The sequence below is a fragment of the Chiroxiphia lanceolata genome, chromosome 4, assembly GCF_009829145.1.
Source record: "Chiroxiphia lanceolata isolate bChiLan1 chromosome 4, bChiLan1.pri, whole genome shotgun sequence".
NCBI classification, from domain to species: domain Eukaryota; kingdom Metazoa; phylum Chordata; class Aves; order Passeriformes; family Pipridae; genus Chiroxiphia; species Chiroxiphia lanceolata.
In genome coordinates, this window is record NC_045640.1 from 42,916,456 (window position 1) to 42,943,628 (window position 27,173).

Here is a 27,173-nt window from a genome sequence, read left to right on the forward strand (position 1 = left end):
CATAAAAATCAAACAAACTCAAGTCTTTACAAAAAGAATCAAAAAATCAGGAGTTCATGTGAAAGTTTTTACTTTAAGTCATTTGCTTCAGGAAGTATTTTAGTAAAAAAAATGTGGATGACCTTTATTAGATATTTTTACTAAGTATCATTGGGTACAGCACGTGCTGTACTCAATTTGTCTAAAATTTCCATACAAAAGTAAGCACACACTGAAACAGAAGCTGAATAACAGACTCCGCTCTCCTGATTATTATATTACATAAATGATTTCATCTCTATATAAGCTTTCAATCAGGACTGGACCTTATACTCTGTACGTAAAGCATTTACTTCTAGTCTGAAAATTTGAAAAGAAAACAAATGCATCCACAATAGACATAAATAGGAAGGAACAAATAGAGATGTATATGCACACATACAAGGGCAAAGTGTTAGGACAATAAAGAAGGGAAGAAATGGAGGAAGTGAAAGTCAGCTTTTCAGTTTGAGGTAGGGCACACAAGAGGTAATATACAGTTAGCAAAACTACTGTTCCTTTGCTTTGTTAATGCATTAACATATGTGTTTTGTAATGACAAAGTATCGTACCTTAGCTGATGCTCTCTCAGATTCGACAAAGCTTCCATTCCATGTAAATACGAATAAACAATCTCCAAGTCCTACAAACATGAGGAAAACATTATTAGGATTCTCAGTTCGGTACAAGCTATTAAAATACCTCTTCAAAATTTTTTGAAAACATCCAAAGTTCTCCTATTGGGGTAGTAGGAACATTTTCAGGAGGTTAAAGGCAAATTGCAGGAAAACCTTTGATTATACATTGGAACCTGACATGGGGGAGAATCATACCACATCCATATCAAATACAGAAACCTTTCTGCTTCTGCTGTCATTATTCATTGTCTAGGAAACAAGCCTAATCCAGAATTGCAAGAGAGCTACTTTGCAACTATCACTGTCCTGCTTTCCAAGGCCAATATACCCAAAAACCTTCATTTATTTCATAAAGCAAGGTCATAAGAAATAGGTCTTTTCCTGTTCAGAGGAAAAGAAAAAAGTACAAAACAGCCTAACAAAATACTCCATTGTACAGAGATATTTTAAAATTGTATCTTCTTCAAATGGAAGATGTGTCATAATCTTAGACACGAAAAAAACTGGCACAAGACAATAATAACAAAAAAAAAATCAAAAATACAATGCTAGTTACATGGTAAAATGTTACTTTCAATGTTGTGGACCTCCAATACCCAGCTCACAAAACAACATTAACAAAGAGATAAAAAGAGCATTGAAGACTAAAACTTTCTAAGATGCAACTAGGGAAACACCAATGTCAGGCAGAGGTTTTGCTCAATTTATATTTAAAATGACTACAGGACTTATGAGAAAACTTCAGTGCAGCACACAACCTCTAGGGTGATTTAACTTTAGATCACAGATTTCGTGCTGTTTCATCATCCTTTTTCTTTTCTTAAATTTGCTAGTTGAGAGACAAAGTATTATGCATAACTCACTGAAAATCAGAGTAATGGTTCACAACCACTAGCTGAGGTTGACAAAGTTCAGAATAAACTAACACCAATACAACTCTCATAACTTACTCTAAGAAGATGTTTTCAAGTAATAGAATATAACTAAGCTGGAAATTTATGAAAGATTTGATCACTGTGAAATATTTGTGTATTTAAAACTGACCACAAAGTACAAGAAATATTTGTTTTCAGATACAATGACAGAATGCTAGATGTGGTATTTGAGCCAAGATGTTAGGACTGAAGTCACAGAGAGAACCTGAATTTAAGAAAGAAAAATAAAAATAAAATCCATTTAAATACATTAAGTGTAGAAATGTTGCTGTACTTGTTAAAACCATGGTAACATGTCAGAAAGGATACCAAGAGTTACACTCAATGGTTAAGGCTAAATAGATGTCTCTCATTCGGTATCAAAACAAACATTTTTTCTCACAATGAAAAGGTAAATATTCAGTTTGAAAAAGAAGAAGAAACACACAAGCCAAAATACTGCAATTTCACTTCTATTCTGGTCCTTCTGTTCCCTTGCTCTCTAGAGGCTTTGGTCCTGTGAGGAGCAAAGGGCACAAAAAAGACACAAGTAATTATGCATGGTTTGGGACAGAGGGACCTTGCACACAGAAGGCTTTGAAGAGAAAATACAGTCATTGCTTGCCCTTTTTTTTTTTTTTTTTAGTATTAATAAAAGTGTGTGAAAAGACATGTGTGCTGTAGTCAGTGACCTGCTCACTTGCTAGACAGGCTGGAGGTGAGTAGAAGCTCCCAGGAGCCCTGTGCAGGCAGCAGGGCAAGATGCAAGCCAGACAGTCTCCATGGCACCACTGCTGCTCATCCAGACGTGTGGACTGTGCAGCACAAGGCACCAGCTACCACAGCAAGTTGGGAGTGGAGCACTGAGGATTAGATGCTCGTAGCAGCACATTAGATGGAAAAGAGCCTGGCCAGAAGGTGCTACTCTAACTAATTTCCTGCAAGTCTGTCTAACGACAAGATGAGACAGAAGGAGAGTAACCTTTCTGCCACCGGCTTGCACTGAGGTTTCTCAGAAGTGGCAGAGATTTTATCTGCTGTAAAGTATTCCCAGAACAGATGCTAGCTTACAGCGATCCACAGACGTAAAAGACATTTGGTTTTCAAAACTCATGGATGACACAAACCTAGTGACCCTACAGATATATAAAGCACTAATGAATGCAGGTTATGTTCCTAGAGAAATGCAGCTGAAGTGACTCAATGCAGAGGGAACTAATTAAATCACTGAAGGGAGTCAGAGAACCATAGAATGGTTTGGGTTGAAAGGGACATTAAAGATCTAAACATCTAAAGATCTTTAATAAATAGGAGGGGCAAGGGGGGCAGGGGAAACCACAACTAAAAAAATCTTGGTTGCTGGCTAGAGATATCTCATCACTGAGAGAACTAAGGTGAGAGGCTTTTTTTTTTATTTGCAAAAAAAGCAGCAAGAAAACAGTCCAGTAGCTTCAGCAGTTGGGTCCTATCAAAGTAAATAGTCATTATAACATCTCAGCTGACATGCACTGGCTGTTTCCGAAAAATGGCAAAGTGAGCTGCTGCCCATTCATTAAGCTGTATCTTTCCAGAGGGTGTCTGGCAGGTAACAGCTCCCTCTAGCACCAAAGGTTTGGCATTGAAATTGAAGTAAAAAATACCCAGGAACACTCCTTTCAATCAACTTCTCCATAACAGTGCAAGGTATGGAAAACGGTAGTAGAGTCAAAACAGCAAATATATATCCATATATTGTCAGAAAGCACTGCATGCTTCCAGTCAGTCTGCAGCATTAAAGAGTAGGAAAGCAATTTAAGAAAAAGTAAAATTAGAATATCGAGTTATTGTCATTAGGACACCTAGGCTTTCCATTTATCTCAGAAAAAAATATGCTTTGTTTAGTTAGCAAAAATACTCAATATCAAACACAGACAGCTGCTTTAACTTCTTAATTAAAAGTGAACTGACAGAATTCAAGAGTCCTTCAAAAATATTTGTGCCAAGTGTTGTAATGTCCTAAGCAGATTCTGAAAGTCATTTCACAAAAAACACACACACATAAAATTAGGCTATGAAAGTTTTTGGTTTTGATATTCTAGACACTTGACAAAAGCTAAACTTCTAAAACTCTCAGGCAAAGACCTCTGTCTTTCAAGGATGTAACCTGCCTATGTGATTTATGCCGGCTAATTGAGCAAAACCCTTAAAACAGCAGCTAAATTTAACCCCACTGTGACTTACAGAAACATTCCTGCTAGCTCACAGTGTCCCTGAAACCTGCCACTAGCAGGATATATAAAAACAGGCAGGTGACAGCAGCAGGCTGATACTTTTTTGGATACCGCTTTTAAAAGCCATGTACTCAAATGACCACAAGGTGGCAGACCGAACCTCAGAACCTCAGAGAAAGTCATTCTCTACAGTTTCTCCCTCATTTTTTTTTAAATATAATTTTATAAGAGTTTTAAAATGTCAAGAGGAGCAAAGACAATCATCTCCACTACAACTGGCTAAATATTCTGCTACAGTAAAGACTACTTACACAAAAGCACAGAGGATCTACCAACATTCTGCTTTCTAGTTTTATCCAGCCAGCAGAATTGAAAGGAAAAAAAAAAAGCAAAAGCCATGCAAGGGCTCAGCTGATCTTGCTACAAGAATCAAGTTCTATACAAAGATTGAGGCAACAGTTTGAAAAAACAGCTCAATGCAAACTCCAAAACCAAAACAAATAGCACAAATTAGTACAGCTTTTAAAGCAAGGTTTTATTTAAATGAAAGATAAGAGACTTCATGAAATATAACCTCCACTTAAATCTGTACTGCAGTCAAAGTCATATGCTTTGGTTGCTGTGTGTGGAGCAGCACAAAATTTGTTTAATTCAGTGTCATTTCTTAATTTGCTGGTTTCCGTGGTGTCAGATGGCTCACTTTAAAGTTCTGACTGTACTTTGAAACAAAACAGAGACTCAAGTTTTAACACAGTTCAACTTCAATTAGATCGGTAGAAACATATTGGTCTGCAACCAATATGCCCTCCATTCTAATAAAAGTCTGCATATGTTTGTGCCCAGTCATTTCTATCCATTTGATTTGTGCTTCAAACCTATTTGGCAAAAAAACCAGAATGCTGGGCCCAAATTCACACTAGCTAAAGGAAGAAATTTTTACTTTAGTAAGATAATAGAGATGTGAAAAATTTCTATTTTGGACTGAAAAACTTAAAATCTCTTTAAAATCTCTAAAAATCGCAAGCTTACACTGGTTTCAGTCTTGGTTTGCATCAAGGTGTGAAACTACAGGCTCAACTCAACTATTCATCCTTGCCACAGTTAAGCAAAATGCTGAGAAATTCATTGCTCTGTGAGTAAGAAATCCACTCATTTCTGTGAAGTGGTAAACAAGACAGCAGCTTTCATCTTTTAATAGTTTGGTTTCTTTTATATCAAAGGGCAAAAATAAAACACAAGCTAATTCCTCAATTCATTGTCTTGAAGGCAACCGCTCATGCAGCGGGGAAAAGGTGGGACCTCGAAGTCTTCGATGGGTTTAAACAGGCCATGAAATTGCTCACAAAAAGAGAGGCATTTGTCATTTCTATATGGTTGACTAAACACTTATTTTAGCTCAAAGTGGGAACTCCTCAAATTGTGATGTCCTAATAAGGCAGCAATGCCAAGTTTTTTCCTTCTTCTTGAGCAATGAAGCCACAGTCCAAACCCAGGTTGCTGAAGTCCTGTCTATCTTTCCTTGCAGTGATAGGATCCTGTCTTTTTCCCTTTTTCACACACCCAGCACCTGAAACCATTTGACTCTCAGCCACTCAGGTAGCTATACCAAGCACTTATATTTGCTTTTTTTCTTCTAGCATTGATTTAGCACTGGCCTGTCTGCCTGCCTGTACTGGCTCACTAAGGCTAAAGCAGTGCCAGCATCACCAAAAGGAAGACTGGACTACAGCAGCATCAACCCCATCTGGCTTACACAAAAATTTCCATGTCCACAGAAGAGACATGGCCACTCCCAAGTATGTTTCTTCACATCTGGTTCACACTGAAATGCCAGGCTCTCACTAACAGCAGCTCAGAAGATGACACAAGTTACTGCCTCCAGAGTCAGCAAGCCCTGCAGGCAAGGCAGGGCAGTGTTAGGGGAGTATGTCAGTTACCCCAGCCAAAACCTTCTCTGAAGGCAAGACCTAAGGGTGAGATCACATTTGCAAATACTAACCTGCCAAAAGACAGGAGCAAAACCACAATAACTGACCTATACAAAAATCTGTGACACAAAAATCCAGTATGGCTGATATCAAAATCACTGCCATACACACATCAAGAGGAAAACTTCATCTTCACCTCCAATGTCCCAGCACTGGAAAAAAACCTGAACAGAATCCTAACTGCTGTGCAGGAGCATGCCCAGGTACATATGCACTTATCACTGAGCCATACCAAGACAAATTTGCCGAAGAGATTAAAATGAAGTGTTTGCCATGTGCTACAAATTTTTTACATTCTTTTTCTTACATCAGAACCTTCAAATACAGGTGGGAGTGGGAGCTGCCACACAGGAAGCCTGCCAGGATACAACCTATTACACTACCAATTTAAGATAAATTGTTCTTTTTAATTTCACTGTAAGGTACAACAACATATTTCTGCAAGCCATTCTTACTATTGTACATAGAGATCTGTGGCTTAAAAAACCCTAAAGCCTAAGTTATTGGAAACAACTTATTGACTTGATACTGACTTGGCAGCTACACAGAAATAAATGAAATATTTAAGTGAAATTATATGTGTTTAATGGCTCAAATCGGTACTTCCGTGAATGAAATCCCATGGGCCACGTTTTAAGGATAAATACAGGTTATGTACTTTACTTTTGAAAAATCTACCTGAAACAACCATTTTCCTTTATAGGAGCCTATTTTGAAACTGCAAGCTATCAAGACTAATGAAACTCCCAAATGTAGGAAAAAAGTATGCATTCTTAATACATTCAGTGTTTAAGCATAATCTAGAGTGCAAAGCTTGGTCTATCAGGTTTGTATAACAGTCAATTAGCACTTCCTTTTGTCAAACTTGACATTTTTAATACTGTAGGTTGATTCTTCAAACAGAAAACCTACAGAAGTGGGTGATGCTACCTTTTCAATGATCTCACAGTAGGGTTGAAGAAGTTCCTACCCTTTTTATCAATCAGTTTTAAGCACACTTTCAAATCCTTTTTGTCCTTATCTACACCTGTGGAGCTTCTATTTTCCTGCCAAGAGCAAACCAGACCTATCCAGTCACCATTCAGCATAGTACAGGCCTCCCCTTGCCAAGGAGCAGCACCATTAGCTCCCAGACAAGCTGCAAGAACGGAAACTCATTGTTCACAACACAAACACAGGGGACTCAGCTCAGCAGAACTGCTCTGATAAGTACCATCCACCACATCACACTGCCATTATAATTTCTTCCTTTTCTTTTGCTTGGCATATGAAAAATGTAGTGGAAGGATGAGAAGCAAAAACGAGAGGCATTGTACACAGGTGCAAAGCCAGGTACATGGGTAAGAAGACAACCTATCGTAGTAGAGTAGCTCTGCTGTCCCCAGTTTGTCAGCCACCAGTCTAGTCCACCTTTCCATAACTGCCCATTCCAGGCAACAGCTTGATTTACCTCAAAACCACAGCTCTCCAAGACAATTATTAGACAATTTGAAACTGAGGAGCGTCTAAAAACAAATACCTTCTTACTCATGCCCCAAACAGCTCACTGGGATTTCAAAACAACTTTGAAATTTAGAGGTCTGTTAGAGTCATCAAATGCCAAATTAGTTACCTGAACCGCAGCCAAACGTGTTAGTGGCCGATCAAGTTCTGAAAAATGTTACCATGTTAAACCTGTATGCATTTGTCTCATGCATTATATTTCAGGAAATTCATGACAGAACATCACTTCACAGAAATCAGGCATGATTAAGCTTGGGAATTGGCCTTCATCAGAAGAGCAGCTTACAGGCCATCAAGCCTACCCAAGTCTTCACTTCCTCTAGAGGTAGCAAGAAAGGAATATTGTAGTCATCCTGTTAAGACTCACTGGCACACAAAAATTGCTATTTTTAGCTCCACCATGGGGAGGGTGGGGACATTTGTTATGGGTTATGGGTGGGATTTTAAACTGAACTAGAAACAGGATGAACAGGTAATTTTAATCTGAAACTGCAGCACCCACACATTAAGCTAATCAGGACCAACTCCAAAACCTCATAGAGAAAAAGGAGAAATCCCATTTTCCTGGTTTGTCTCAGCTGGGAGTTGTCCAAGTACAGAACAAAAATATGCTTCTCCAAAGAGTTAACAGCATTACTGCTTCAATGTCAGAGATTGGAGAAACACCACAGGATCATAGTAAAATAGTTGCAGAGAAATAAGTTGTTTCAATGGAGTCTTGAAATCAGCCTGTCTTTCAAATATACTTTATTTCTTTTGTGAATTATTTTCTTTTTAAAGAGCTTCCCTCAAAATATAATTTCATTACATATATTCATTTTCGCATTTTAGAATTTTTCCTAACTGGAAATGGACAACAGTGAGTTGGAAGGTGCAATGACCCACTCACACTACCCAACTTTTAACACTGTCTCAAGAGTAGTACACTTGATTCAACCTATCCTGCTGTTCATAAGCTTTTAGCAGAATACAGCAAAAAAAATTAAGACACTCATTATTATAATCATCCCATAAGAAGGGGATGAATGTGGAAAGGGTAGATGGGAAATTAAAGCCTGTCATGTCATAGAAGTCCACAAACAAACTAATGAGCATATGAAATTACAGGGTAGTGCAATGCCTTTGTTTTCTGCTTTCCAGACTCTCAGAAGTCAGACAATTGAATGCTTAACACAAAAACTGATATTCTGTAGTCAAAAATCCAAATGTTGGCTGAGTGTCCAAATGCAAACAAAATGGTTTCACTACAAAAAAATCTCCTACTGGCTGCACATTTCATAATTATGAAAGGCACTTAAGTTATTTACCATTAAAAATATAGGTAATTGCCTTTTTGCACCTTTTCAATATTTACAGCCAACAGTTGGAGGCTTGTATCGTATCTATTCATTAGCACATTCACTGCACAAATATTCATATCTTTTGTTGGAGAGTTATGCCAGTTCCTACAGGGGTTTCCTTTTGAAATAAGACCAAATATCCTACTAAAAGAAAATCAATCTTCCTCTAACAAATGTATCAGCTACTAATACAGTGGTGCTTATTTTTAAACAACTACTTGTAGCAGAGAAAATAAGGAAAAAAGAATAAAACAGGGGAGAATGAAAGTGATACACAAATGTCCTGGAGTAAACAGCGAAAAATTCTTACTCGGTACCAAGTTGTGATGGCAGAAGCATTTTACAGGACCTCAGCCTAGAGAGTAACATCAGGAAGGGTAAACAAGGTGGCCAGGAAAAGGAGACCACAGTATATCAGGTAAGGTTGCCTTCCAAAAATAGGATGTGCTTAGAGGATTCCTCGAGAGCTGTGAGGGCAAGATTAAGGTATGACAATTCTCAGATATTTTTCCTGGTTTGGTTTTTTTTTTTTAGAATGTTTAATTAGTCTACAGATTTCAAAGCAAACACACCATAAATTCAGTAACAAGATAAGGCATCAATGTTCCTGAGCTAATGAAGGGGTAACCCAGTAAGCCACCTCTGCACAAATCACCTGTGATCATCTGTCTGCATCTGATGCTCTAACAGTCCTGACTGCTTTTATTTCATCTAACTTCTTGGATATAATTGCATTATACCTTGCTTTTAAAGCAAGATCTTGAAACAGACATCCTTGTGCTGTTGGGAGGGTGCAGCCCAGCAATGAATTGGGCATTTCAGCACTGTCCCAAGTGCTGAATGTCATCATGCTCCACCCTCTGCTTTATGCACTTTTTCCCTTTGTCAACCAAAACCAAACACCAAAACTACCCAGAAACATACTGGGTATGTTTGACCCCACTCTCTGGTCAAAAACAATCAGTTCCCAGGCACAATTCAATCCCAACCTATTGGGATTACCAATTGGCAATACCTTGATTTACAGAACCACTCAGAGTATCAGAGACACCTCCACTTTTGTAAACTGGGATTTTCTAGAAGCCCCTGATGCCAGAGGAGTACCTGACCATCCCTCCAGAGGTTACTTGTCACAAACAGTCACTATTGAGCCAGGGCTGAGCAGATGAGGAGCTCCACATTGCAGCTCCTGGCTTATTACCATGACAACTCACATCCAGAAACAAAAGGAACCAGCACGCGTTGGAAGCTGAGCTCTGCCAGATCTTACTACAGAAATATCTCAGTAGTACTATAATCAACAGAAAATACAGTGACTTGTTTTCTGTGGCTGGCTTACAATCATTTTATATTGCTGGCTTATAACCAACCAAAGCAAAAACACAAAACAAAAAAAATAAAGTTCATCTGTCCAACCACCAAGGCAACATCCCGTATTTGCTGAAGTAAAACTGCACCACTTCTTTTTGCTTTCAACAGTTTTGAGGGAGGGTTAGGAGGAATAATGTTGCTCAGTTTCTTCATATTTATGAATAAAGGTAGATACAATAAAACCATGAGGAAGGGAGAGAAAATATTATACCACAACTAATTCCAAAGGTTAATACCCCAATATATATATTTTATATTCATGTGCTTAAAGAAAGCATTAAGACTCACTTAGGCAGATACAATTTTCCCAACAGTTAAACACACAAGATAGCAGTCATGTTCTTTTTTTGTTTGAGTAGCTGAATTTCTAGCATATTTCTGAGCATTTCTTCCAACAGATATTAATTTTATTTGAAACAACAACAGTAGGTCACATGAAAATTATTCCCAGACTATCAGGCAAATGATCATACTGAAGAACATATTTGCATGTCAAATCATTCCTCACCCAAAAATTCATCTCAAACGCTGCTGGTGGTCACATCCTCCTAGTGCTGGGATTACTTCTCTTTGAAAAGGAGTCAAACAGAAAAATCTCCAAGCCTGAATTTATTTATTAGCTCCAGTATTTCCTGAAACAGAGTGCATTTAATAACTCCAAATTAATATCTTTTGGGTTTGGTTTTTTTGTTTGTTTAGGTTTTTGTTGTAGTGGGTTTTTTTTACTTCCTATGAGCAATGGTAGGATTCTGAAGGCAACACAAGTTTGGGGTTTGTTTTTTTAAATACTACTTGAGGATGAATCAATTTCCATATTTCAGATGGGCTTACTGGGGACGCTGCTCTGATCTGACTTCAGTTTTTTGCACTCTAAGAAGCAGAACACCAACCACCTAAGAAATTAGCACATCAAATGGGCAAACATCCATAGAGCTCAAGCTTCTGTAGGATCGTGGTGGTGGTAAAGCACAGCCCCTCTCAGGTTATCACCCTGCAACCTAAATGCAGCTCTGAGGACCATAAAACTGGAGGGAAGAAGCAAGCAAGTCCTTCCATTATGGAATGGGTTGGCCTTTCTCTTGGGCACTGGGGCAGCATCTGATGCCTTAGTGAGCAAACCCCACTTGCCAAAGCTGCCTCCTCTCTGGCTCAGGCTAATGCTCTGACTCTTTAATGGTCCAAGTCCAACAAGCAGAAGTCATGTACACACCCACAGCCAGCCCACATGACGAAGGGCATGTGGGACCACCCTGGCTGGGTGGCAAAGCAGACGGATGAGCTGGGTTCAGCCCATCTGCTCTGCCTCTGCCTATTAAGGTGAAGTGACACAGAGAAGCTTCAACTTAAGTAACAGACCACTGCCCTAACAGGAAAGGACTTGAGTGTCTTGACTCAGTCTTACCTGGCACTACATCCACAAAGGAAAACCATCAGGAAGAGCACACAAGTTTAAAGAATACAAGAGAAGTCACACAGCAAAACTTCACTGGAATGCTCTGCCAGTCCCTGAAAATCCCTTCAGGAGGGAACAAGCCATTCAACTGGTTTGGCTGTACTGTTAAACCATAGGAGCAAATCTGGAAACACCCTTCTCTAATATTTGTCATTAGCAGCTCTGGATAGCTCTTTCTCAGCACTCTGAAATCCTTTTTATCTCATCACACCTGCTGAAGCTATCCATCAGATCTAATTCCACTTCCACACATCAGACAGCTCAACACCAAGACCCAACACCTATACTGTTTGTCAAATTGCCAACTGCATATCTTAAAACACCGCATTTGTATCACAAGTTACAGAGCTGGTCATATGGACATGATTTTCACTCAGTATCACACACACGAGCATGTGAAGTTGAGGCTAGAAGCTGTGAATAAAGCTGATCTGACACTGACTCCATTTCCTACTTGGCTGTTTCTGTATTTTTTGTTCAGTAACTTTACCAATAACCATAAAGAGATAGAGATACTGCCAGTTATTTCTTTGTGACCAGGGGCTTGCTAGTTAAGAACACAAGGCATCACAATAGCAGTGACAGCTCACAGCTGGCCTACAAACCGTCTACTGAACTAGAGTTTAATAACTAGGAGTGAGATATCTGGTTGTCATGTCACAACTGACTTCTACTTTTTTTTTTACTGACATTCAAGAATGTCCCTCCATTTGTTATCCTGGTTCCTCCCTGCTACGAGCCCCAACAAGGACGGACATTTACAAATTAGCAGATGGTACAGTCATCAGAGGACCAACAGCAAGTGTTGCAAGATTGAGAAACCAAACACATCAACACATGAAAACCCCATCCACAGGACAATGTCCGGCAGTCTCTCAGAATCTTAATCCAACCTGTATTAAAGAGAAACAGGTTTTTCTATAGTCTTTCCAGAGTAGGACCATATGTCACGTGCTTTGCTCAGTTTAAGTTAAAAAAGAGAGATATAACATTGCATTCTTCATGTATAATAAAATACATACCATGGGTTTCATAAGAGAATATTTTTGCCTAGATCTTAAGCATCACTGTTGATAAACTTTTAAGCAATTTTTAATGTGGGAAAACCTACCAGTTGATTTGCAAACTAATTTAAATTAAGCATATGACAGCCATCAATTTACCAAACCTTAAAAAGATATTGCTTATCAACTCACGAGCAAACATTTGTTCTTAAACACTGAATGCATACCTTCACAGTAGCTTAAAATCATATGTTGTCTCCAAATTCAGACACGAAAAGTATGCATATTTCTCATCAGAGATTACTGCTTATCTTCTGAGTTACTAACTTCCTGCTGAGTCTGATAAATCACTTTTAACATTAAAAGTAACTCCAAAAAGAACTCAGGTAAAGCAAGGCAGTGAAATATCGCACCCCTCCCAAAAGCACTCAGATAAACAATAGGTGCAATCCCTGCCATCAGAGTGCCACTTTCAGTGTCCCACAGAAGCCCTTGCAATTAGAAATCCAACTCTAAGCAGGTTTAAACATCAGTATCTAAGCATTCCTAAGATTGTACTAATATGACCACTGTTAATCAGTTGCTTGCACAGCCCTCAAATGTCCTAAAACATGGAAGAGACAACACCTTTCCACTTCTTTTTCCTAGTATGACACAAGAATATAGGAGCAACAAATGTGATTTTAAACAGCAGTGGATGTTTCTTAAAGATACAATGGCCTATAGTGATGTTTGATGACAAAAAAAATGGGAGACCCATGTAGAAGCACTGCCACCTTCTCCAGGAGCCAGCCAGGTGGTAGCCAGGAGCCTCCAGCAGCATCTGTTGGGATATGTGGATGCACACTACGCGCATCAGTGCTCCTAAGCTTTAAGCAAAGAGGCAGAGGGATCATTAATGACAGTATGACTAAAACGAGAAGACTCCAAGAAAAGCTGGTAATGGTGACTGAGGTCAACTGGCTCCCGAGCTGCAGAGGGCTAAGAGGGCGAGGCACCAGGACACCACACCTGTGCTGTTCAGCACAAGGAACAGGCAGGCTTGCTATTAGCTCTGGTCTCCAGTGGCTGTCTGCTGGTACCAATAGGGCTAATCACTGTTTCTGCTCTCCAACCCCACCGGGAAGGGCTCATTAAGTCAGGAGTCAGGTAATACCCACAGCAGTCTCTACTACATTTAGACAGCATCTCTCTGCTGGTGAAATAACCCACAGAAATTCTGGAGAGTGAGATGCAGAAGGTAGATCCCCAGGAAATTGTCTCCGGAGCAACAGAACTTGATCAAAACTAGCTCTGTGGAAATCTAAGGTGTCTCTGCATCCTGTTCACTGTCCTCAGGTCTAGAAATAAAGCCCAGTAGTTACACTATCCCTGAATCATCACGAGGTTTCCTCAGAGCGTGCCTGCAGGACCTGACCTCTCTTTGAAAGATCATCACAGTGTGAGTGATCCAGATAACAACCAACAGGGAAGCCTGTAAGGGTTGAGACTTTTTCCTTTAAAAACAACATTCTAAATTACATTTAACACAGATTATGATTATTATTTCTAGTGTCCAACACAAAGAGTGGCTTGTCTGTCAGATTTTATCTATTTAATCTACAAGTGGTCAGTAGTCTCAGCAAATTGTCCAGTTCAAAAAACAGTAATCAGACTGTAAACTTTTCATCCACAACACAATACAACTAAAGTGTTTTCAGATTATAAAGTCATTGTTTCTACATACAAGATCCATGCATTACAGCTGAGGGCTTCTGACAACATAAGGTTCTACCTTGTCACATTAATCCCTCCACCTTACCTCTCTCAGCAGTATTTTTAACCCATTTCAAAAGTTTGACTTTTTCAAAAAAGATCTGAGGGATTTTGCTCCTTCATGAACCTATCAATCGCTGTAGACTGGCAAATATGTATGCTTTTTTCTTCATTCTTAATTCAAAGAAATTAATTCATTACATTCCTACTGCATACCCTTCTACAGTTTCACTGATACCAGCATTTAGCCCCAGCTAGGAGACACGGGATTGCCGGTCAGCAGAGAAATGAATCAGAGGTCTCGAAGTAGTTGCTAGAGGAAAAACAGCCCTAAAAGAACCTACCAGGGGAGGAAAGAACTTGTCACCTCCCTTGGCAGTCTCAGATACTAGAAAAAGTCTGAATGAATGCAGCAGCAGCTCCAAGACCCCACACATTTAATGGCGAGCCAAATCCTGCAAAATCTGGTAAAAGTTCTACGTAGTTTCCAGCCGCACTTTTAACTAAAGCTTTTTGGCACTTGTGAAGTTACAAGAAGCAGCCAAGCACTCTAGAACAAGAGCATAAGCTGGCTGCATACATGAAAACAATCAGCAACACAATAATCTTCTTGAAAATTTTGTAAATACTTTAAGTCTGTTCCCAAATAGGGACCTTGCAGCTTCCTTTCCTTCTGTACTTTGAGTGCAGAACACCGAGACTGCACTGCTTGTGTTTTATATTTATCCTCCCTCAACTGAACAGACTAAAAATAAGGCAAGATTTGGCTGTGGGTCACTGTCACAAGCAACAGATTTCAGCTATCTGCAATTTGATTCCACCATGGCCAAATACTAATTGGTCACTTACATGCACTGGTACAAAACTTGTCTTGCATGTAGTTTGGGGGAACCTGCACTCACAAGTACCCTGCTAAACTGAAATTCTGCCCCAGAGGATTGGGAAGACCTTTTTGCAACCTCTCAGAGACTGTTTTACAATTGTAAGCTATTTACTGACACAGCACATGTACTATGTGCTCCCTTCTGCCAGCTCTGCTCGGGTGGATACTGTACAGATGAAAGACCACGCTGACAGACAAAGACAGTTGCTCCTCAAGTTTCCACACCGAGTTTTGCCAGAAGAGATTTCCCAATGTTACAGTGATGATTTAGCTGGCTCTGAACAGTTGTCTCACCCAGGGGTCAAGTTCTGCACTTTTGTGCCAGTGACTTGCACTTCCCTTTTCCCTTTGTGCTGCCTTTTTTTTTTTTTTTAAAGACTTACAAGGTAATTTAAAAGTCAAGAACAGCAAATTCCGTGGTTTGTGTTTTGACGCTTTTGGTTTAGGGTAGGGGTTTAAGCATTTAAAACTCCATTTTCATTTCAGAGTATCAGGAAATCATAAATTTCTACCCAAATAACCTGAAATTACAGAGCACTTTCCTTCCAAGGATATCTTCATTTTCTTTCCAACGGCACGTGAAAAGACTCTAAGCTCAAGATTTAATGCAAGAACACATACTCCCTGAAATTATTAACTTGCACTGTGAACTTACAGAAGGTACAAGCTGAGTAAGAAGTAAGAGGGGGGCTACTTGAGATTAGCTATTTACTAGGTTAAGATTACAGTCACACACAGGACACAGATGGAGCATAGTTAGCCACAAAATATGTGAAAAGACCATTTGCCCTTCAGTGAACCAGCTGATAATTCCAGGCAGTTTAGGGTCAACAACACATCCTTTAACTCTATCATGAGGATGCTGGGGGTGTCAGGCAAGGTGTTCCTTTGGCATTTGGGAGAATGGTCACAACAGTGAGGGTGCAGGGAGGTGACAGGACAATGCTACACTCAGGCTACTGCAAGAAAGACAGGTTAACTTTGCTCTGTGCTTTCTGGAATTGGTTTTCTGGAGTTACTTTGAAGTGCTTTGGGAATTAATTACATCATTTTTATATTTTAAACATTGGAATAAAGGATTTTCTGAGCAGCAGTGTTGTATAATAGATCCTTAAACATTTCTCCTTTTGAGACTTTGGCAATAGCTGATCACCTTTTGGCATTGGTATGCCTTCACTTGATAACTATGGGAATTTATCTAAGGCCAACTGGTCTTATTTTTGCTGTGATTTAGAATTCTCGAGGGTCAGGGCAAGAGAAACAAATACTGCCTTTGTACACAACCTGTATATATCTCAATTTTCATCACTTACAAGCCCATTGGCTAGTTTTAAACTTACTTGATAGCTGGAAAGGTTTACAACAGACAGAAATAATGAAGAAATGCAAATTAACTGGGAGCAACAAGATTAAGGGCTGGGAAGCACAAGGAAGGCACAAGCTGGGAACATCAAACACTTGGAAACAAATATTTACACAGATTCTTACACTCACAGAATAACTCTTTAAAAATGTAATTAAAAAAAAAAAACCTGTCAAGTACTTCATACCAACACAAGTGACCTGAAACATCAGCTTTTCCAGGCTTCCTAAATTAAAGTTAATATTAAATATATCAGGTTTCCCTTAGTTCAGTAACTAAAAGTGAGTTCTATGTCAGCAAATCAGTGCATCCTCCTCACTTTCAAGTTACACATATACTCTCGTATGTTACAAACAAAAGGTGACCTCAAGAAAAAAGGAGCTTTGCTAGTTTTTAAGTAAACGCAGCTTATCCAAATTCTCAGATCTTGTAAAAAAGCAATGCTTAAGTGACATTTTGCCCAACAAACAACAAAAAGGACTAGCCCAGGATTTCACTGTTGGCTCTCATGGTGAGCTGGCAGAGGGTTCAGGGAGGGGGAAGCTGGAGCATTTGGCAAGACCAAGAAGTAATATCTGGCTGTCTGACAAGACAATTTTCTGGCTGTAATCTCATTCTCTTAAGCAAATTAAAATAACAAAAAAAAAAGCTCTTATTGCCCTTCTGGTTCATTTCATTCCATTCACTTTAACAGCCTGCTGTTTGAGTCCTTAATATGACTATTACCAAGAGTAAGTTTTATTTCTGACCTCAAGCCAGAAGAGGAAAGCCTCAGAATGCACTTGTAATGAATGCTGAGATGGCTCACATATGTCCAGCTTAACTCCCGGAAAGTGCTTTGTTGGTGAGTGCATGCTTTACTGAAAACAACAACAGGCATCACATATGGAAAAAGGGTTATGGGTAGAGCATTTACACAAAGAACACAAATATCCTGACTAAGCAACATCATGCGCAACTTTTCTGTATTCTCTATTCACTTAATACTAAAAAGCACCCCAAAATAGCCTGAAGTAACAGTAAAATGTTGAAAATTATTAAATAACTGGAATCAATACACTGAAATTAGTCTTGCAACAAAACATACACAAGATTTCTTCACAAGAAGTATTCCACTGCCCCTGGTGTCAACATTTTTCTCCAGAAAAGTTATGAGGAGGTAAATCAAAAAAGCTCTATTGATAAGCACGAACTTCCAGCAAGAAGGGATCATGTGATTGTCTGAAGTCCTAGGTGCTATTCGACAAGAATTACATTACTGTAGAAATACATTTTGACATTAATATTCTTGATTTAGCCTTGCTGTAGTTCACAGTTTACAAGTAACCATAATGAAGTATCAGAAGAGGCAATAAAGTGCCTGCACTTTTTTTAAAAAGTGATTTTATTCTTTTAATGTCTCCTACATAAACATACCAACACTGAATCTCACAGCTAATATGGTTTTAGAAGGTTCTGTTTCAGGTCAGTGTCTTGGCAAAAACTACTTAAATATTTATAAGCTTTTTATGCAACATGAAAAGAAAAAGTAACCAAATAACCTCTTAACTGCTAATACATCTGGTTGTCTCCACTGTTTCCTACTTCACCATTAGAATCCCAGAAAAAAAAACAGTAACTGTTTTGAGACCAAGCACAAAGATGTCCTAATTACTAGAAATCCCTCAACAAACTTAAGCAGCAGAGCAAGATTAATACAGTCACAAGACCCAGAGATTAATCTATTTACCAAAGAATCTGTGCAACAAAGCAGTCTAATATTAAAAGATTACTGAAGCTAGATTTTCAACAAGATAAGAAGGGTCAAGAGACCTAAACACTGCAAAACATCTCCCTAATAATGATTTCTTATAAAAATATGTTCCACAGGAAAGAGATATTACCTTGCTGACTTTTAAAATAAAAGTCTCATTTAACAAACTAAGCTCTCTATATGATTTAAATCAAGAGCAAAAATTACTATAAACTCATTACAATATAAGCCAAGTTACAAGCTGACCAGTAAAACAAGTCCTTTGCTTTTAATTACCTTTACAGTTCAAGAATGGACAACAAAGGAAAAAAAAGTCTTAGCCAACTCCCACTCCCTCCCCACAAAAAATCCTCTCTCGGAACAGCACAACTAACCAGTACATGAACAGCATAACATCAGTACACAGCATAACCAATCAGTAAACTAAAGCCAAAACTGAATGATATTATAAATAAAATTTATAACCACTTTATAGGGAAAGAAAACCAACTAGTGTCAAATCTAGAACACAAACTTACTAAGCTTAAAAAAACAAAAAAAAAAAAGCTGATGAGGTCAAGTTAGCTGAACCTAGAGAAGGCTTTGAGGTACCCAGACTGGATGATCACCTGCAAGCAAGCATCACATGTCAGTCTTCCAAATCCCAGTTCAACAGAAGGTGGCAGAGTGAAATTCAATAACCTAGAACCTGAAATAAGACAATTCAAACTGGAAATTTCAGGGGCTATTGGTTTTCTTATAGATTGGTAAAAAAACATTCAGTTAGCTTACCAGAGAATTCAGCAACTCTTATCACTTACACCAGAACCAGATAGCTTTCGAAAGATGAATTCACTACACATTACAAGTATACTACAGAAGACACCAGAGTTCCTGGATGTTGATTGGACTTAACACATACTTCATTATTTAGTCAGAGACTGCCACTTGCACAAATTTTAAAGGTATGTGCTTTAGAAAAAGAATACTTCACATGAAATACTTTAAACCAACCTAATACTCTTTAGTTTGCACTGAAAAAATGTTCAACCCTAATGCTACTATCATCCTATATTTTATATTTAGCAATTTATATTTTTATTATTCACACATCATGAACTAGATGGAAAACACTTTACAGCCTCTAAAAGCATGTTCTGCACGAGGGGAGAAAGCACTGGCCTGAGCTGTATTCTGTGCTTCACAGGTTGCAGCCTTTAAACTGACATCACTGAACACTTGGTAGAAACATGACAGAAAAAGAGGACCTTGGCTGCTCATCCACAGACTTCCAGGGACCTATAACGAAGCTCAGATGCTTTCCTCACCCTGGAGAGCTCTACCATGAAGATGGAAGTCATTCCTTCTACTTAGGGCATCCAACAGAGGGGAAAAACGAGGATGACAACAGAGGGATTAACAACCTATTAGAGCTCCCAAAATCCAGATTCAGAGGTCAGCCAGCTGGTCACAGATCTCAGAGGAACATTTCCTAGATGAAAACTGTACCACCAGACAGTGCCACCCACTCCCTGCTGCATCCTTGGCAATTCCCTGCCTCAGTGACCCAGTGAGGATTGTACAGAGGTACCTGCTGATAAACGACACGGCACACCAGGGCACTCCCAGGCAGACAACCCACTGGGGGAGCCTGAAAGTAGAAAGGTTTCAGTGGTGGGAAAGAAGTATAACAGGGCATGGACTTTTCCCTACAAACTGAACTTATTTGAACTTATTTAATGTCAGTCACCAGAAATTTCAGGCCTGGGGAAATTGGTATTTTTAATAAGCCAAGTAGAATATAAGAATCATGAGTAAACTCAAGGCTATACTACAGCTTACGTTGTCAGCACTGACAAATCCTATGTTTACATCATGCCTAACTCAAGTTTAAGAGCAAGTCGCACCAGCCACATCTTCTCTTCCTTTTTTTGTTACCTAATTATCTTTAATAATGCTTTTATAGTAGGTCTCCATTTTCCCACAGTCTCATTAACCTGGCGACTTGAAAACAATAGGTCTTCTTGCATGCAAAGGCAGAGGATGCAGCTGCTTCCATCTATAAATAAGATGTTGTAGTATCAGATGTAACTGCTATTGTTTCAGCAGTCCATCGGTTACATGAGAAGATTAGAAGCAAGGGTCAAGGTGTATTTTTTTCCTTTCTTTGAATTGAGAGGACCACTATCTTAAAAAAAACTAAAGGACCAAAAAGGTGAACAGAAAAGAAACACAACAGTTTATACAAGTCACCTCCCATACACTCCAGCTTATTGACAAAAGACAAACCTGAAATGTAATGACAGAAACCACTGAACTGGCTTAGTGTTTTAACATTCATTTATCAGATTACAGATCTTTCATAGACTGTACATCCAGCAATACTTTAAAAACATCTGCAGGAAGATGTAAATCTGAGTTTTCATTAAGATTCTTGTAGCTGGAAGGCCTATGTATACATATTGACTTGTACTTTAGTCATACCTCAAATTTTCAAGGAGGATGTAGAAGAAGCATAGTGTAAAAGCCTGTGTTACCAGTCAACCAAGATGGGAGTACATTTTATTAGGAGCATGAGCTTAGGACAGGTTTACCATATATCATACCCCAATCCAATCTGCAGGTACTTTGAGCCATATACAGTCTTCAGTTGTTTTTCTGTACTAAGCTTCATACCACTGTGGCAAATTTGAATTAAGTTTTGGGTTTTCTTCATGGATTTGAAAGACAGTTAAGCCCTCAGAAACATGGGGGCAGCGGGGGGGGGGGGGGGGGGGGGGGGGGGTAGAGTGTGAAACTAAAACTGGGGGTAGGGAGAAGAATTGTCAGAACCACTTGAGGAGGAAACAAGTTGCAGTCAGAATGAAAACAGTAAGCAGTTCTGACTGAGTAAAAGCACAATCCAACAGACCCTGCACATACATATAATTTAGCAAAGTCATTATAAATAAAGGAACAACAGCTCTGAACACAACTCTGTTTTGCTTTTTCATCTTAAAAGTTTCCATGCGTTATTTTGGAGGAAACTTTCTCTTTTGTACTTGCTATCAGGAAACCCCTATTGTTATATTCAATAGTGCCACAAGCTTCCAGCATCAATTAGAGACTCTTTCTGTCTATCGTCAATTAGTGACTTACTGCTGTTCCATCAACAGTAACAAAGTGAAACTCAGTATTTACCAAGTGCCTTACACTATTCTTCAGATAACTAACTTGCATAGTTCTATTAAAGAAAAGCATTAGAGACTGTTAACAGCAAATTGTGCTGCCTCCACACGCACTCATCCCTACCACAAAACTCAAACACAAGAACAAGCCTAGATTCAAAATCAAGTAAACTGCAGCAATTCACAAAACCCCAGACTACTGATGATCTAATGGTCTTTTAGTCGTGGTCAAAACCCTTGGAAAAATCATTTTTGTGTTGAATCACAATCTACACACATGTCAAAACTATAATAAAAAATCCCATTTGAAACCAGGCTAAGTCACTTACTGGCTTTCAAGAGGACATGCTATACACACGTACATGATACAACACAGGTTTATTTAAGTTCAAGCCATTTTTCAGCAACAAGTGTATTTTTCCAATTCTTCTTGAAAAAAAATAACATTGGAATATCAATCAATTAAAGGATTTCAATGATGAAATGGCTGTAAACGTATCAAAAGCATGCAGTAGCTATACAAGCTCATCAGATAGCTTGTAGTCAAACACATTAACTTTTACAGCAATGTGTTAAGAGTCTTGATATTAGAAAGTTATCTTAACATAATATTTATTTGATACTTATCTCTTTCCTGAAAAACTGTATTACTATTTTTGGAAAAAATCCTGGACAAAATTTCAAAATGCATTCTTTAATAATTTAGTTTGTTTTCCCAATTGCCCATTGCACACATTTCACCAATTAAGAAAAGATGCCATAGTAAAAAGAGAACACTACAATGTTTATGAAGCTTCATATACCATAAACAACAAAGAGGTATTTGTCTAGTTTCAGATCAAGTTGACAGAAGTTGCATTAGACTAAAGAAAAAAACATTATTGTTTTAGCATATGCTCAAAGCACAGCAAGAGTATATTGGGTCTATTTTAACTTAATACCAGAGAAGTCATAGCAGCACTACATTTATAATCTGTATGAGGTACCACACATAACATGACTGAACTGAGTATCCAGAAGTCTTTTTGTAAGACTGTTTTCTGTAACAAGGCCATGCACAACATTCTCATTAGAAAGAAATATTTCAAGTTGCCCAAATCTATAGTTGCCAGGTGACTTCTGGACAGTTTTTAATGTATGTATTTCTTGTGTTCCAGTACAAAGTAACTCCTCCTCCTCCAGTTTTGATTTTTTTTTCATACTCCAACACTATCTCCATAAAATAGGCAAAACCATCTATCATACATATTGAGGTTGCCTTGTTATGTATGAGCTACTGATGACAGCAAGTATCACCATAATAACAAAAAAAACCAAAGCAAAACAAAAAAAAAAAACCACCCTACTTAAAACAGAGAGAATAATTGGAGCAAGTCAGCTGCAGCACAAACACAAATCAATGGGGATAAAAGGAAGCATCTTCCTTACTGCATAAGGAAATATCACCTTCCTGACAGCAAAACAAACTCTTCAGGAGAATAGCTATAGTGGTACAACCCATCTGAGCATTTCCGTCACAGCAAAGATAGCATCAGCAAAGATCATGAACTATACTGTTCTCCTGACTTTTTATATCCCAAAGGTATCACAATACCAGCAAATTAAGGGAGCCACAGCTTTCCTTCCACCTCTCCTCTTCATGACTTCCAACCCCCAAGCACTCACTACACAGATGTTTACATAGCCTTATTTTGTAGGAGTATACTCTGAGAAATGGCGATTTGAAAAAGATGTTCAACGTCCTCTATAAAAAGGAAAGTTGACTGCTCAATTAATTCAAGGTTTTGCACTCAACCTAGAACCCTAAAAATTACAGATACATTACATGCATTTTATTAAATGAAAATAGGTTCACTATCTTCAACATGAAGTACTTGAACATTCAATTTCTTTAAGAACAACCATAATTTTGACACGCAAGACCAAAGTTCTGTATTCTTTTTCAATTGTGCCTTTAATGAAGGCTACACAAACCTTTTAAAAGTCAAGGACAAAAACAAGGAGAAATCTTTAAAAGAATGAAATTACATGGAGTTAAATTTATTTTCTAGAAGCAGTAAACTGCATTTGCCTTCTCCTAATTTGCTGTCCCTGAGGAGTCAGTAACATATCAGCCATCTGCCCTTTATGAGAAAACACCTGTAGGAGACAATACAATGGCTTGCATCATTGGGTTACAGCTACTTCAACCATTTATTACCTTGATAATTAGGATGTTAGGCTTTTAAGATGATGATTATCCTTGCCATAAAATAAAAAGGAATAAAGAAAGCATGTGCCCAATTTACCAAGTCAAAGAGTTCAACTTTTATGGTTACCAAGAAGTGTTATTCAACTATTTGTAGCATTGGGAGTTATTTAAAAGCTTAAAAAAAAAAAAAAAAACAACCACTCACAAAAAACACCATGACTGAAATACTAGCAAGGGTTTTTTCATTCACGCTCAGTATCCCAGCCTGCTTTAGAAGAGCAATTGGGGGGAGGAGGAATTAAGTCATTAATTTCCTACTATTAGGAGGCAGACTGGTGCCCTGCCTCGCACAGGGGAGTTATAGTTGCATACTTTGCTGTTTGGAATAGTAAACATAATTCAACAGATTAGCTAGGGAGTTTGTGTAACTCACCGAGGGTAATACTGGTACTGGTGAGTGGTATCACTCACTTCTCTCAAGTCCCTGCCCAGTATCTGTCCCAAGATGAGCCACTTGTTTTCACCTTAAGAAACAAGGCATGCAGATGAATAAGTGACAGACACCTGGGATTACAGTGAGGTGTCAATTTGACACTTATGAAGTTCATACTACTAACGAGAGTGGTATCCCCAGTTCCTCATTCTTTAGTACCAGCCCAGGCATGGTAATTGGTTTCAGGACTCTCAAACCAGTAAGTTGAGTTCCCTTGAATCCATCTTTGATACTCATCTCAGGTCTGGCACACATCCTTTCCCTATTATCCTTCCTATCTTTTGGCACCATAATGAGGAGGAGGAGGAAGGTGACAAGATTAACCATAGATCATTTTCTTCCATGAGCTGAATCAGACAAATTGTAGTTCTTGCATACCTCTGAGACAGAGTTCCGTTTCAGCCTTCACCTACATCCTGAATGCCATGAGTTACAAACAGGTGAACGAACTCTTCTTGCCATTAAAGCTTTCAAAATGACGCGTTATAATAAACATGCCTACCTGATGTTGTCAGCAAGAAAAGAGTTACATAGACTGCACAGATTACTGAATTAAAACAGTTGAAAGAGAATCAAAAACTTCACTGCATGCAGTAGAGCTATCTTGACTGAATCTGTTATCTTTAAGTGTTTTTTTTCCACTTCCACTTAATAATTCCTATTATAAGACTCTTCCGACAAGCATATTTCAAGGTTAAAATGCCCTTTTTTCCCCCATTATTCATCAGCTACCAGAGTCAAGATTCACTCTATGTGCCAAGCATATTCTTCTCCTGCAACTCTAACTGACACCAACTTTGTAAGACATTTCATATAAAAGTTCATTTGCAATTGTGAAAGGAGTTCTAAAGTTGGAATGATACTGGATAGAAAATCTTGACCAGAATTCTGAAAAGAATAAGGGCAAGCAACATTTCAGAGGGTATAATTAAAGCTTCATCTTCTGGAGACCAACAACTTTGAATTTCTCAGAAACCACATGGAGCGATAACTGATTGCACAATTTGGGTGGTACAAAGTATTATTTCTCCCACTTTCCCTCCTCCTCCCACCAGCTCTGGGCTATTCAAGGTGACTCAGAAGAACTTAAAATGGTCGAAGTTGTGTTAAACTCCTGTTTCCTAGCTGAGCATCTCCAGCTTGCATCAAGCTATGTTAAAAAGGTGAAAGAGAGAGGAATGGATCAGGAAAAGTATTGCACAGGCCTCCACTACTGAGAAAAAATTAAGCTTCCCACATAACAACTAGCTTTCTGAAAAGAGGTATAGAGGTATCAATTTGTTCATAAACTTGGGTTAAATCATTACTCAGAAACATTTGGTTAAACACAACTAAGGCAAAACCAAGTTATATACTCAGCAGCATCCTTTTTGATAAGCACCTGAGATAACAGGGGAAGCAGGGTTGCCTTACAAGTAACTTTGGCACCGTTCAGCATTCATTAAACCTACAGCAACCAACAAGAAAGGAAAATCCTCAATATTTTCTTTAAATATGAAAATATTACTTCTCCAATGTATCCTTTAATTTTTTTTCCTATTGAATATATTTGCTGTCAATTAAGCCTTCAATTTAGTTCTCTCATTCATAAGAAATGAGTGAAGGGAAAAACTAAATAGAGTTAGGAGAATAGCAACTTTATTTCCTCAATTCTTTAGTTCTCATGCTCTACAGCAGTTATACAGCTCAAAAAACATTGGCAAGATGTTTGCTTTGTTGAATTAAAAACAGGCTCCTTTGAAAGAAGGGAGAACAGGAAGCTGTAAATTCAAAGTTCTGTGCCTACAAATGAGACTACACACACAATTTAAAACTTAGAAAACCTAGTACAGGTAAAGTCACATTTAAAATAAAGCTGCTAATAAAGGCCCTGATTTGTTAAAAGCACTGAGTCTATTGATCTGAAGTGAGAAATGCAGAAGAAATATAACTCAGAGTTAGTCACTAAATCCAGACACCAGCTTATCCAGGCAAGTATAGAGACCTTCCTAGTTTATGAGATTTTTTTTTTTAACAAGAGAACATCAAGATAACCTACACCAAGCACAGTTTCCCATCTTCATTAAACGTTTTAATGGCAAAAAGCTGGACTGCAACTAAATCATGCCAAGTACCTCAACACATTCCAGAAAGAGTAATAGCTAGCATTCGCAGTGTGCCATTCATCAGTTTTAAACGCAGAACCACCAGCCCAGGCTCCCATAGACAGCAGATCACATACCACCACATACAGAAGCATACTCAGAACTTCTACATCCACTAGAATAGCACAGAGCTATGATTTCAAGCAAGGGAATCTGCTCGAACAATCCCCTGCCTCAAGCACTTACTGACAACTAACATTTTCCTAGTTATTCAGATTACAAATTTCTCTAGTTTAACTTGTGGTCTTCCCATATTCAGTGCTACAAAGAATACTTTGTATGTATTTTTATGCTAATTAGAGAACTCCCCCCTCAAAGTAAGTGCTAGGGGAAAAAACAGCAAAATCCAAGTCTCTAACAGGGTCCAAATCATTCAGGTGGCTCCCCTGAATGCCTTCTGAGTAGTCATTGTTAGACCTATATATCAGGCATGCAGTATACTCCAGCATCATTTCAACAGAACTTCAGCCTTCTCCATATGTTTTCTTCATATGCCCAATTAATACAGCAAACAAACTGGTATGAGTACAGAAAGGAAAATGCTGACTCAAAATTCTCCAATGACATTATTCTAAGAATCTATGAATCTAGAATATAAAGGGGCACTCCATAATTATGGTATGGAGTACCAATTAAAAATGGTATTCAAAAAGAAGAAAGCCAATACAAAAAACATAATGGGAAAACAGCAGTCACAACACTTTCAAGAAAAAAAAAACCAAATCCTGGCAGTCAGAGCCATCCATATCTGACAAGGAGGCTCAAAAAGAGCTCTGCCAAACAAACTGAAATACATTCCTTTGCTATCCTTCCATTGTCACCCAAACAAGATTTCCTGTATTAAACTCATTTTTCAGCATTAAATCATGTGCACAGTGAACCCAGCTTTAAAAATATTGACATTAAGAGCATATTGCTTATCCTTTGCATAGCTACTGAGAGATGAGTCCCATTACCCGGAATTAGCACTTCTAAAATAAACATATTACCCCATTTTTTCCCCAAG

General features: G+C 38.4%; 1 protein-coding gene across 4 annotated transcripts in view; it reads right to left on the minus strand.

Annotated features, from left to right (window-relative positions):
• Positions 1–27,173, minus strand: part of RAPGEF2 (Rap guanine nucleotide exchange factor 2) — a 181,349-nt gene that overhangs the window by 129,245 nt on the left and 24,931 nt on the right. For all 4 annotated transcript variants that reach the window (XM_032685082.1, XM_032685083.1, XM_032685080.1 and 1 more), the window contains exon 2: positions 591–661. In XM_032685082.1, coding sequence (XP_032540973.1) covers positions 591–661 — 71 coding nt within the window. The remainder of the gene's footprint in view (positions 1–590; positions 662–27,173) is intronic.